Source organism: Gopherus evgoodei, chromosome 10 (genome assembly GCF_007399415.2).
Source record: "Gopherus evgoodei ecotype Sinaloan lineage chromosome 10, rGopEvg1_v1.p, whole genome shotgun sequence".
NCBI lineage: Eukaryota > Metazoa > Chordata > Testudines > Testudinidae > Gopherus > Gopherus evgoodei.
The window spans coordinates 20,446,503-20,459,955 of NC_044331.1; the positions used below are offsets into that span (position 1 = coordinate 20,446,503).

General features: G+C 41.4%; 2 protein-coding genes across 6 annotated transcripts in view; one reads left to right on the forward strand and one right to left on the reverse strand.

Annotated features, from left to right (window-relative positions):
- Nucleotides 1–13,453, forward strand: part of FAM227B (family with sequence similarity 227 member B) — a 213,552-nt gene that overhangs the window by 45,602 nt on the left and 154,497 nt on the right. Inside the window, exon 11 of one of the 2 annotated variants that reach the window (XM_030577358.1) lies at nucleotides 1,751–1,816. The exons of the other annotated variant lie outside the window; for it this stretch is intronic. Within the exon in view, the coding sequence (XP_030433218.1) occupies nucleotides 1,751–1,816 (66 nt within the window). The remainder of the gene's footprint in view (nucleotides 1–1,750; nucleotides 1,817–13,453) is intronic. 2 annotated transcript variants of the gene reach the window in all.
- FGF7 (fibroblast growth factor 7) overlaps nucleotides 1–13,453 on the reverse strand; it is a 99,857-nt gene that overhangs the window by 4,325 nt on the left and 82,079 nt on the right. The window lies entirely within an intron of this gene.

Genomic DNA, 13,453 nt, shown 5'->3' on the forward strand with positions numbered 1-13,453 from the left:
ACATGGCTCTCATAGTTTATATAATAAATAAATAGGATACTATCTCAGATATCTTTGACCCTCTGATCCACAGAGACTGTGGAATGCCAGGGACATTATTAAGTCTTTGAATGTCACTTTTTTGAAGATGTTCTGCTCCTGTGCGGTGGTGTCCTAGACTGTAGACTTTACATGCACTATCTAATATTACAGCACAAGGTGTTGGGAAGAATAAAGTATCTTTAGTGCCAGTAGAAGACTGTGATAAGTGATTTCCCCAAAGCCACAGAGGGAGTTAGTGTCAGAGTCAGACTGGATCTCAGGAATTCCTGATTCTCAGTCCTATGCTCAGAGGACACCTCCTTCTCAAGATTAACTCACATATAATGTAACAGAGTGCTTTCTCTTTAGAGCCACGAGTAGTCAGCCTGGATGGAAGTCCAGCAGGTGGGTGCTGGGAATCAGCTGACCCAACTGGACAGTATCTAGTGATTGGGTCTGATTCCAGGCTGCATGGTATAAATGAAGGCCCAAGGTGCATGAAGGAGCCTGCAACCAAAAGAGAGCTGAGATTACACTCTCCTGTGGCTGGAACGGAATGCTGTAAGAGAACAAGCAGGCCCTATCTATGGTTACAGGAGGCTAGAGGGCCCTCACAATCTCAGTTGAGAAGAAGACTATAGCGTTTGTTGTTGTTTCATGTTTCCTTTTGCTAGATATTGCCTGTTCTAAGAGTATGTCTACACTATAACTGGGAGTGTGCTTCCCAGCTTGAGTAGACAGACATATGTTAGCTCTGCTCAACCTAGCATGCTAAAAGCAGCAGAGTAGGCTAGGGTAGCACAGATAGGGGCTTGCACTAGCTGCCAGAGTACGTAGCCAGGGTGGCCAGGCAGATTTGTATTTGGCTGGTTAGCCCAAGCTGCTGCCTGTGCTACCCCTGGTTATGCTGCCACTTTTAGCCCACTAGATTTAACAGAACAAGGATTTGTCTGTCTATTTGAGCTGGGAAGCTCTGTCCCCGCTGCAGTGTAGAGATACCCTTAGTCAAACAATGCGTCTTACTACGTACCAATCGTCTGATGGATGCAGTGCTTAATTTGTGCCAAGGCTCAGCCCTGACATATCTAGGCTTGGCACTTCATAGCTCTGGGCTTGCTGCATCAGTTATGAATGTAAAACAATTGCTTGAGCCCCGACACCTCTTTCATTACAAATTAAGCACTGAGTTGTAGTAGACTGAGTGCTTAATCCAGCATAATATAGCCACAGAAAACTGAACTAGTCAGCAGAAAAACTGGCTAGCTGTAGATACCTTACTTTAAACTCCCCCAATCCTTCTACCTCCCCCTAAAACAAACACACTCTTGCAGTGAGCAAATCAGATGTCACAAAAAATCAACTGCCAGCTAGGACAAAGAAAACCATATTGCATTGCTGTATCATCAGATCTCTCTGTCAGGGGAGAATAGTCATGCATGTGCCATTTAAAGAATAATTAAGGATAACCCAGAAAAAACTTTACAGATATTTTACCTTTAGGATTTCAGTTGCCCTCGCCACATATTAAATAACTAACCTTTGTTTGGTTTAACAAAAAAGGTGAGTTGCCCTTCTTGAATTGCAAGGGTGAGTTTTCCACCTGCTCAGAGGAAAGGGGTCATTGCCTTTTTAAAGCCCTCTCCTGCCCCCAAGATTACCTGTTCCACATAAAAAGTAGGCAGCAGTCACACAGACCAGGTCAGCAGACATCTTGCCCTCTCTCCCACAGGTGACCAGATGGGTTCCAGACCTCTTTTACCTGAAGCACGTGAGCAACACCCAACCTCCCACTCATGTAAGTAGTTAAAATACAGGTTTCCTCATGATCTGTTGTTGTTATTACCCTAGATGCTTCTTTCTCAAGGGGACTGAGAAGGAATTTTTCTCTTACCACCAGATTGGGCTAGGCAAGATGTGGGTTGGGGGCGGGGGTTGGCAGGGAGGGGAAGGGTGGCCTTCCCTACTGCAGGTTAGGCGTCTGTTAGGTTAGGAAAAGGGGCATTAAGCTATACGGTCACAATTCATCATGTAAACTTGTGGCAAATGTCCTGTGCAGATATTCTGCAGGGAATGGACATGGTGATCAGATCAAATGGACTGGTAAAAGATTTAAAGGAGGTATTCTTTAAAGGATCAGAGAAGAGGGGTTTGGGGCTCCTACAACTGGTATGGTGAGATGTCAACCCCCACCACTCCTTTATAGCTCCCTTTAACCCTCAGACAGAGCAGCGGGTTGGCTGGGACCAGGATAGGGGAAGGCTGATGGCAGCCCCCAAGTATTTGGAAAGAATTATGGAATTACCTGCACTGTAAAATTTTATCTGATGGTTAGTCCCAGATATTTAAGACTAGAATTGAGGTCTAATTAAAGCACATCCAGTGTCTCCTGTCCTCCTGGCGTAGTCAGACAGTGCCTGGATGGTTTGACATGGCCCATTAGGGTGTGTCATAAACATACATCTAAGGATAGCATAAAATCCTTCTTTACCATGTAAAGGGGAAATTCCTCTTTTATCTATAAGGGGTTAAGAAGCTCAGATAACCTGGTTGGCACCTGACCAAAAGGACCAATAAGGGGAGAAGATACTTGCAAATCTGTGGCGGAAGGTTTTTGTTTGTGTCTTTGTTTTGTTCTCTTCGAGTCAGCAAGGAATCAGGGCAGGAAAAATACATCTCCTTAAGCATATCTGGACTAAGCATCTAATATTGCAGAAATACTAAGTAATAGCAAAGAAATGTGTTAGATTATCTTTTGTTTCAGCTTGTGAATTTTCCCTGTGCTAAGAGGGAGGTTTATACCTGCTTTTGTAACTTTAAAGTTTTTCCTAGAGGGGAAATCCTCTGTGTTTTTTAATCTTTTGTTATTCTGTAAAGTACTTACCAGCTTGATTTTACAGAGGTGATTCTTTTACCTTTTCTTTAATTAAAATTCTTCTTTTAAGAACCTGATTGAGTTTTCATTGTTCTTATGATCCAAGGGTTTGGGTCTGTGTTCACCTGTACCAATTGGTGAGGATATTATTCTCAAGCCTTCCCCAGGAAGGGGGGTGCAGGGCTTGGGGGAATATTTTGGGGAAATAGGACTCCAAGTGGTCCTTTCCCTGATTCTTGGTCTAAATCACTTGGTGGTGGCAGCATACTGTTGAAGAACAAGGTGGAACTTGTGCCATGGGAAAGTTTTAATCTAAGATGGTAAAAATAAGTTTAGGGGGTCTTTCATGCGGGTCCCCACATCTGTACCCCAGAGTTCAGAGTGGGGAAGGAACCTTGACAGAGTGTGAAACTGTGTTGGCCTCAAATGTTTTTGAATGCTTTAAGGTCCTTGACAGTAGCTCAAAAGACACAGGATAGCTCTGTAAAAACTAAAACTATCCTTTGAAAATCAAGAGGGTAGCAGTGCTATACTGCATAAAATAAACTGCTTGTTATTTTCTTGAAATCAAACAATTTAAAAATAATATGTTTTTCTCTTTTTCAACAAATATAACCTTAAAGTCTCCAGTCAGTAAATCATCCCTGTTCAGAAAAATGCTTAATAACGTGCTTAGTCCCATTGAAGTCAATGAGCCTTGTCAGTGTTTTCTTACATAGGGAGGGATTTAAGCATGTTCTTAAGTGCTTTCCTGATTAGGAGCCCAAAAATGTAAGGATTAGTTCTGCGTACAGTAACTACTGGATGAAATTTACAAAAGTGCTCAGCATTGACCTAACTACGCTCCCATTGAAATGAATGCGAGTTTACCATTGACTTCAGTTGGAGCAGAGTTAGGCCCATGCAAAACATTTTAAAAAATTTAATAAATCCAATTTTTTTCTCATAAGCAGAGTCACTTTGTAGTCCTCTACTTAGAACAAAGTATATGTGCAGTAGGAACAGTTTGTAGGTTTGAGTCCAGAATTCTTACATTAGGAAAGAACTTACAACTTTAGTCTATCCCCCTACAGGCCATTGCTTGAATTTCAAGTGATATTGATTCCACAATAGTGGCAGTAGATTTCATTCGAAGGTTGATTTTACCATCTAACATTTTTGTATATTTAAATTTATTTTTTTAATTCAATTTAAAATTTCTGAGCAAGGTTCTGGGTAATGATTTTGTATGTATCTTTGATAAAAACGTTTTGCTTTTCATATCTTACAGGCTTTTATAAATGTTTCACCAGTTATATACTGGCAAGAAATATATGCATGAAAAGAGTCTAATGATGTCTATCATTATGTCATTAGATACTCTTAATAGGTGTATATTTCTATGACATTGTTTCAACTATTAGAGAATAAATTATAAACAAAATATGGACACCTTTATATATAATGTATTGATAATGATATAAATACAATATGCACATACTTGCATAATATCCAAAATGTTATATTTATATATGCCACATCCACATAACCATAAACAAATATGCACATGCTGTGTTCTTGTATGTTAACAGAACATTGATATGCCACTATATATAAATGTGGACTTAAAAATAATATAATATATGATAGATTTAAAAATTGAAAATATTTTAAAATAATTCAGTATATTAGGTTACAAATTTTAAATGTAATTAACCCCCCCCAAGCTTATATAAAACATATATTCTTGGTCCATTTTGTCACTGATTCAATATGAATGTTTTTAATTTAACAATGAGGTTAAAATATGTCTCCCTGCATATGGCAATAATTTTAATACCTTGACAAAAATCACAAGCATAGCAAAACGTTTTCACATGCAAGTAACTATGAGAATCATAAATTTAGCATCTGTCAAATTATTCCAGCCTTGGTGTAGTTGAGTTTTAATACGAATCTGAAATCTGCAGTATATGCAGTAAGTACATTAGCTGCATGAATGCATGTGTATATTTTCACATGCTGAGAACATCTTAATTTCACCTTCCATGCTTAGTCTCCATCCAAAGGTAAATATTTTTGCTAATTTTACGTAAAATCCCTTTCACAGTTTTGTGTTATGTCCATCAAGAAAACAAACACTTTTCTCTCTCTAAAATGTTGCCATATTTTTTTTCAACATGGCTAGATCAAAAATAGCTGAATTTGAAACTTGACATGGAAACATTCCTCATTGAGGAGTAGCATATATCCATGATTAAATTAAAACAAGACTGGTAGAAAAATTAACAAAATTGTGAATGTTTGAAAGTGACATATTCAGCATTTGAAGAACAGATTTTCAGTCAAGGTGAAATTCTGATAATGAGCACATAGCCTGAGTGTCAACCATATGCGAGTGGCCCTGGAGGAGCAGACTCTTTGGCTTCCTCTGGATATCTGAGCTACAACTTCAGCGTGGCCAATAAAGCAGGATTTGAGCTGGAGTAGTAATGTGACCACAGCTCCTCCCTGATATATATGTGTATATGGCAGTGGAATTATGTGGTAGATGGGCCAACTGAACAATGGCTTGTACCCAGCAGGTCTTTCCTCTTACCTTTTGACATAAATCTAAGAATCTGCAGTTATAGAGATACAGTGGCCCTTTTTGAATTCTTTGAAAGATGTTCATGCTTCAGTTGTATGTTGTTAGTGGGGCTGGGCAGGAAACAAGAAATCTGTTTAGCAGAAAAATACTAAATTTGGTTGCAGTCTGATACAAAACAAAACCAAAAAATTCTAAATATTTAATGAAAAAATGAGAAAGAGAGCCCCAGAATGGCCAAGTGGTGAGTGCACTCACCTGGAATGTGGAGACCCAGATTAAAGTTGTTGCTCCAAACCAGACAGAGCAGGGACTTGGATCTGGGTTTCCCACATCTAATGCGAGGTCCCTATCCATGGGGCTGGTGGCTATTCTGCAGTGCAAAAGTATGTCTCTCTGTCTCTCATTTTTTCCACCCTTGACCTGAGAAGCCTTTCCTGATAAACGTGTTGTTCAGACCAATACTTTTGTGCAAAAAGTTTAGGTTTCAACAAATTGTCATTTTCTATTTTAAAAAAATGTTTTGGTGAAATATTCCTGACCAACTCTAGTTATTAGTAATTTAGTTACAAGTGGTGTTATGCTACTACATGCTTTCCTAAGGAAACTAGGAGACATCAGTCAACCAGGTTTCTGAGTAGAATATTTCTTATCCTGTTTTTCTCATTTCATTTGCCCCTCCCCCTTTCTTTTTCCTTTTTCTTTCTTCAGTAAGGATGATAATATGGAACATATGCATGAAGGTAGTATGGCTGATGGAAATGAGTATCTAGAAATGGAAATTACCAAATCTGAAGTGGAAAAAACCCTTAAAGAGCTTAATACACTCAAATTATGGGGACCGGATAACTTCTGTCCCAGATACTGAAAGACTGGCACAAGAGATTGCTGGTCTGGTAGCAAGTATTTTTAATAAATCTATCTGTTTGGGGTACTACAATTTGCCTGGAGAATAACTAATGTACCTATATTTAACAATGGCAGAAAAAGTGATCTGAACAATTATAGACCTGTTAGTCTGACTTCAGAAGTAGGCATGCTTTAGAACAAATTGAGAAGGAAAGACGAAATTAAATTCATAGAGGTCAATGGTAAAGGAGATGTAACACAACATGGATTTATGAAAGGTAGAACCCAGTTTCCTTCTTTGAGAAAATAACTTCCTTTTTTATATAAGTGAAGTGCAGTAGATCTAATTTACTTGGACATCAGCATAGTATTTGATATGGTGCCATGGGAAATTATTTGTAGGAAAGCTGGCAATAAGTACAAGAACTGTAAGATGGATAAGGAACTGGCTAAAGGGGACAAGGCAATGGGTTGTGCTGGACTGGAGGGAGGCTACTAGTAGAGTTCCTCAAAGATCAGTCTTGGTACCAGGAGCGGCGCCAAGGTTTCTGACGCCCTAGGTGGAAGGCCATTTTACCGCCCCCCGTGGGTCCGGTGGACCTACCGCAGTCATGCTGGCGGACGGTCCGCTGCTGGAAGGGCTCCGGTGGAGCTGCCGCAGTGATGCCAGCGGGCGGTCTGCTGGTCTAAAGGCTCCGGTGGACCTGCCGCAGGCATGACTGCGGTAGGTCCATCGGAGCCTTTAGACCAGCGCACCGTCTGCTAAAATGACTGCAGCAGCTCCACCGGAGCCTTTCCAGAAGCAGACCATCCGCCGGCATGACTGCGGTAGGTCCACTGGACCCGCGTGCCGCCCCCCCGGCAAAATAGCGCACCCCCCAAATTCTAGCGCCCTAGGCCATTGCCTAGGTCACCTAAATGGTAGCGCCGGCCCTGCTTGGTACCAATCTTATTAAATATTTGTATTAATGACCTTGGCTCATAAAGTAGGAGTGTGCGGATGAAGTTTGCTGATAATACAAAGTTGGGAAGCATCATCAGTACAGAGAAGGTACAGAATATTATACAGGAAAAGCTGGATGATCTTGCAGATAGGAGTGAAAGAAATTAGATGAAATTCAGTAATACAAAGTGCAAGGTTAAGCACTTAAGGTCTAATAATAAGAATTTCTGCTACAAGCTAGGGGCTTACCAGTTGGAAGTGACAGAGAAGGAAAGAGACTTGTGTGTGTGGGTTGCTCACAGGATGACTATGAGCCACCAATGTTATGCAGCTGTGAAAAAGGCAAATGTGATCCTAGGATGGTATCAGGCAAGGAGTTTCCAGCAAAGGTAGTGAAGTATTAATGCCATTGTACAACTCTGGTCATATATGTTCAAGAAAGATGATTTTAAACTGGAACAGATGCAGAAAAAGAGCAAGTAGAATGATCAAGGGATGAAAGGACTATCTTATGAGAGGAGACTGGACGAGTTTAGTGTAGCAAAAAGAAGGCTGAGAGGGGATATGATTGCTGTCTATAAATACAATGGGGGGGGAGGTGAAGTGCTATTTAAGCTAAAGGACAATGCTGGTGCAAGAACAAATGGATATAAATTGGCCATGAACAAATTCAGGATGGAAATTAGAAGACAGTTTCTAACCATCAGAGGGGTCAAGTTCTGGAACTGGCTCCCCAATAGTTGTTCTGGGAGCAAGCAACTTAATTAGTTTTAAGAGTAAACTGAACACATTTATTACTGCAACTGTATGACAGGGTTGGTTGTGATGGTAGAGGGAAGAACTCAACAGCTCTGGGGCTTACTTCCAGTTTAAGTTTTATGTTTCCTAAAAGATCATGCTTCAGGGTTTCAGCCAGCCACCTGCGGGTGTCAGGAAAGGATTCCCCACTCCAGTGTCTTCGGGTTTTTTTTTTAAATCGCTTTCCTCTGAAGCATCAGGGATAGCCACAGCTGGAGATGAGTCATTAGACAAGATGGCCAGCCTCTGAGGTTTCTCTCTCTCAGGTGCTTGACTGGCTGGTTCTTGCTCACATGTTCAGGGTCTAATTGATAACCATATGTGGAGACGGGAAGGAATTTTCCCCCAGTTCAGATTGGCAGTAACTTTGTTGAGTTTTTGCCTTTTTCTGCAGCATGTGGGTGTGGGATACTTGCCAGGATTATATGGGTATATCTCACGTAATCATTTCCCTGCCATTGTGGGGGCCTTGGGCACCAGTGTATCTTGGTCTCTCCTATTCCCTGTCTATGGTACATAATAGTCTGATCTCCTGTCAGCTGTAATACTTTGGTCTAAAGTTGGTTGTTAGGTGTAGTGTGTGGGTGGTAGGTTGTTCTGGTGGCCTGTGATATATAGGAGATGATCAGATAGACCCTTTGACCTCAAACTCTTTCTGAAATTCAGAAAACTACATTCATGTTTTGACTGGATTGAGCAAGGCCGTTGATTGCTTTCCTTCCAAGTGCCATAAAGGCCTCAATTTTCTGAACTATAGACAGTTGGGAAGGCACAGGCGTTTTGCTCCTTAGGCGTTTGTATGATTAAGGCCAACAACAAAACAGCAATATTATGTCATGAAAGGAGATAGTATGAAGAACCATCAAACAACCTTGGTTGTGCAAACTCCCTCACTGATGCTGAAGAAAATTCACTGTATCCATTCTAGTGTATGTTTGATGACTAGTTTACCTTAGGAAGCTGACCTGTTCATTTCAGGGTCCCTCTGTACAAAAAAGCAGCAAATGTGAACTTCTTTTTGTCTGGGTTTTTAATCTCACATGTGATCTCCTGTTGGCTGATTTGCCTGAAGGAAGAGGATCAATACAAGCAGATGATGTGGAAAAAATGGGAAGTAGTGGCAAGTCAACATACAAAAGTTTGTAGATTGTTTTAAACCAGTGATTCTCAAACTGGGGCCGCCGCTTGTGTAGGCAGGCCTGGCCAGTTTATTTACCTGCCCCGTCTGCAGGTCCGGCCAATTGTGGCTCCCACTGGCCACGGTTCACTGCTTCAGGCTAATGGGAGCTGCTGGAAGCGGTGCGGGCCGAGGGACGTACTGGCTGCCACTTCCAGCAACTCCCATTGGACTGCAGCGGCGAACTGTGGGAGCCTCGATCGGCTGGACCTGCGGATGGGGCAGGTAAACAAACCGGCCCAGCCCACCAGGGGTTTTTCCTATACAAGCGGCAGCCCCAGTTTGAGAACCACTATTTAAAACATTAAGGATGAAATTCTGGCCCCGCTGAATTAAATGGCAAAACTACTACTGACTTCAATAGGACCAGAATTTAATTTTGAGTTGTGGAAGCAAGGAATACTTGCTCAGTAGGATATGCAGGACAATAATAAAATGCACTGAATTCTCTAGTCATTTCAAAGTTTCCTATGATTTTAAAGCAGTCTGGCTCAGACCTGGAATCAGTTTTGTGTGGTATCTCGACTTTTACAGTAGCCAGTACCGCACACTTCACAGGAAGGTACAAGAAACTACACAGTAGGCAGATGTGGAAAAATCCACCCACATAAAAGCCTCTTTTTTATACCTAATAGTCAAACCAGTCCCTAAGGCTTGAAGCATAGGGTTTTATATCCCTTCTAAAAAATTCTAAGTGTTAACTGTTAGTACTGTGAATCTTCTTGTTATCAAGATAAATGTCTAGTACCACTTTGAATAATCTTGTTAAATTTTTTATTTCAACCACATCCTGTGGCAATGAGTTCTACAGTCTAATTATGCACTATGTGAAAATGTATTTCTTAACAGTTTTGAATTTGCTGCCTTTTGATTTAAATGAGAAGACTCCTTGTATTATGAAACAACGCTTTTCCATATCATACTTTTATCTTGTCTGCTCTTGCTTGTCTCTTTTCAAAATAAATAATCCCAATCCTTTCAATTTCTTTTGATATGAAAGGATAAGAATCCAACAAGAGAGGAAGAGAAAGAGGAAACTTTTACACTTTTTTTGTTTGGAAACAGCAATTAGTTGTTCAGTTTGAGTAGTTTTGTTATTTTAGTGGCATTATCTTAGTGTCTTAAATTTATTATATAATCATACTGAAAATGCTGAAGAAGGGAGCAATCTGAAAACCTATGTCAGAGCATGGCTTTGCCTATAAATGTTATTAGAACAATATTGATCCATTTCAGAATAATCCAGACATTGAGATCCAGTAGTTCTTAGCATAGAGTCTATGTTAAATAAATTAAAAATAATCTAATCTATTATGGCTGTCCTTGATCAATATGGACTCTTAATCTACATGGCTGGTGAGCAGAAGGCAACCAATATCACATGTGTTGCCATGTGTATGAGGCCAACAGTCAGAGCCAATGTAAAAAGTAGAAAACAATGAACTACATTCAAGACGTGGAAAAAAATATTCACCATGAATTAGTGAAAACACACAGCAAGAAAACCTTAAGGAGTCGTCAAGGTTAAAACAACTTCGCAAGACTAAAACGCCTTCAAACCACAAAACAGATGCTGGCATTACTGTAAAGTGCAGCTGTTCCAAGAGCAGAGCATAGGTTTGTGTAGTGAATGTGTGTTTTGCAGCTTGGATTCTCTTATACAACTTCCGACCACAAATACGGAGGCACAAGTGCACCTACCCATAACATTCCATTGCAGCAACTCTGTGAAAGAAGCTTCTGGTGTTACTATCTCTGCTATAAACAACCAGAAAAGTCGATAGGAACTCCTTATGTCTCACCTTCACTAGACAGCAGCTCAGTATACTTCCTCTACTTAAGAGAAGTGTTTCTTTGGCCTTTCACCTACCATATAGGAAACATTTTTCCACGCCACCACCAGTTAGGCTTGCACATGAGTAAAAATAATTACAGGTACTTAACTCTGCCTCATACTGAGCAGTTGTTAGTCTCTGTGCTTGCATCCTTACTCACAAATGGCCTGGATAAAAAAGGAGCAGTCCTCAGGTGGAATATATAATGTATGAGGAAACATGTACCAAACTGTAATCTCCAACATGATGATGAGATGTTTAACAACCAGTATTATTACTATTACCCTTTTTGCAATAGCACCAGCGGAGATTAGCACTCCAATTTGCTGAGAATTGCACAGACACAGGATGAAAGAAGGGCATGCAAAAAATAAGTAGAATGATTAGAGTTGTGGATGGTAAAGGTTAGATTGGTTCCTCTTTGTTGTGTGCTTCTGAGGGTGGATGGGAGTTTTGTTGATTTTTGTATGTGTTTTACAGATTGGCAGGGGCGGCTCCAGGCCCCAGCATGCCAAGCACATGCTTGGGGCGGCAGGCAGGGCCCCGGTGGACCTCCCACAGGCGTGCCTGCGGAGGGTCTGCTGGTACGCCTGCAGGAGGTCCACTGAAGCCGTGGACCAGCAACCGGCAGAGGGTCCCCCGCCGGATGCTGCCATGCTTGGGGCGGCGAAATGTGTAGAGCCGCCCCTGCAGATTGGAGATGAAGGGAGAGGCATGAAGGGATGACTTAATAGGCTCCAGGAAGCAGGAAAGACAAAGGAATAGGAAGAGTGAAATTGAAGGGACAGAGAAGCAGAGATGAGGATAGGGAAAGAGCAAAATAGGGAAGGAAGACGCAAGCGGAGGGACTGTGAAGGATGGGGTGGAGGCAGTCAAAAAAAGCAGTCAGTCAGCAAAAAGAAAATGTCCAAAACCTTAAGTGAAGGCAGCAGAGTGTGAGGACGTCTCCTGTGTCCTGGGAGCTATGAAGAGGTGCTTGGTTACCTGCTCCTGTTGGGGTAGTCTTCAATTTCTAGGACTGGCTCTGCCCCTGGTTTCCTCTCCAAAGCTCATGTGGTTAGGGAAGAGGGGTTTGCATGTGACCTAATGCCTCTGGTAGAACCCCTAAAATCCCAATGAAGTTTGAGTCCAAAGGAATTAGGGGTTGGAACATGTTTCCTCCTTATTCCCGCCAGAAGGCAGGGATTAGTTCTTGGCAGTAAAAGGTGCTCTTATTAGTTTTTCTGTGTTCCATATTCTGCTCATCATTTTTTACCTTGGACTTACACATTCTGGCACATTTTCCAGCACTGTGCAGGATCAATTATTTTATTTCTCTGTGATCAGCTTACCAGCCAAAATGCTGATAACATGATTCTTTCCTGACACTTTTGTACTTTAGAGGATGAGAATGTGATGCCAACCATTCCTTGCTGTTTCTAAGAACTGTCAGCTCAACCATCAGAACAGCCTAATTTTAGGCATCCAACCAGCAGGGCCGCCCAGAGGGAGATGCAAGTGGGGCAATTTGCCCCAGACCTCGGGCCCTACAGAGGCTCCCCATGAGAATATAGTATTCTATAATATTGCAACTTTTTTACGGAAGGGGCCCCCGAAAGAGGGGGCGGAAGAGGTGGATGAGGCTTTTTTCAAACAATTAACAAAATCATCCAAAGCCCAAGATTTGGTGGTGATGGGGGACTTCAACTACCCAGATATATGTTGGGAAAATAACACCGCGGGGCACAGACTATCCAATAAGTTCCTGGACTGCATTGCAGACAACTTTTTATTTCAGAAAGTTGAAAAAGCTACTAGGGGGGAAGCTGTTCTAGACTTGATCTTAACTAATAGGGAGGAACTTGTTGAGAATTTGAAAGTAGAAGGAAGCTTGGGTGAAAGTGATCATGAACTCATAGAATTTGCAATTCTAAGGAAAGGTAGAAGGGAGTACAGCAGAATAGAGACCATGGATTTCAGGAAGGCGGATTTTGGTAAGCTCAGAGAGCTGATAGGCAAGGTCCCATGGGAATTAAGACTGAGGGGAAAAACAACTGAGGAAAGTTGGCAGTTTTTCAAAGGGACGCTATTAAGGGCCCAAAAGCAAGTTATTCCGATGGTTAGGAAAGATAGAAAATGTGGCAAAAGACCACCTTGGCTTACCCTTGAGATCTTGCGGGACCTACAAAATAAAAAGGCGTCATATAAAAAATGGAAACTAGGTCAGATCACGAAGGATGAATATAGGCAAATAACCCAGGAATGCAGAGGCAAGATTAGACAAGCAAAGGCACAAAATGAGCTCAAACTAGCTATGGGAATAAAGGGAAACAAGAAGACTTTTTATCAATACATTAGAAGCAAGAGGAAGACTAAGGACAGGGTAGGCCCACTGCTCAATGAGGAGGGGGGA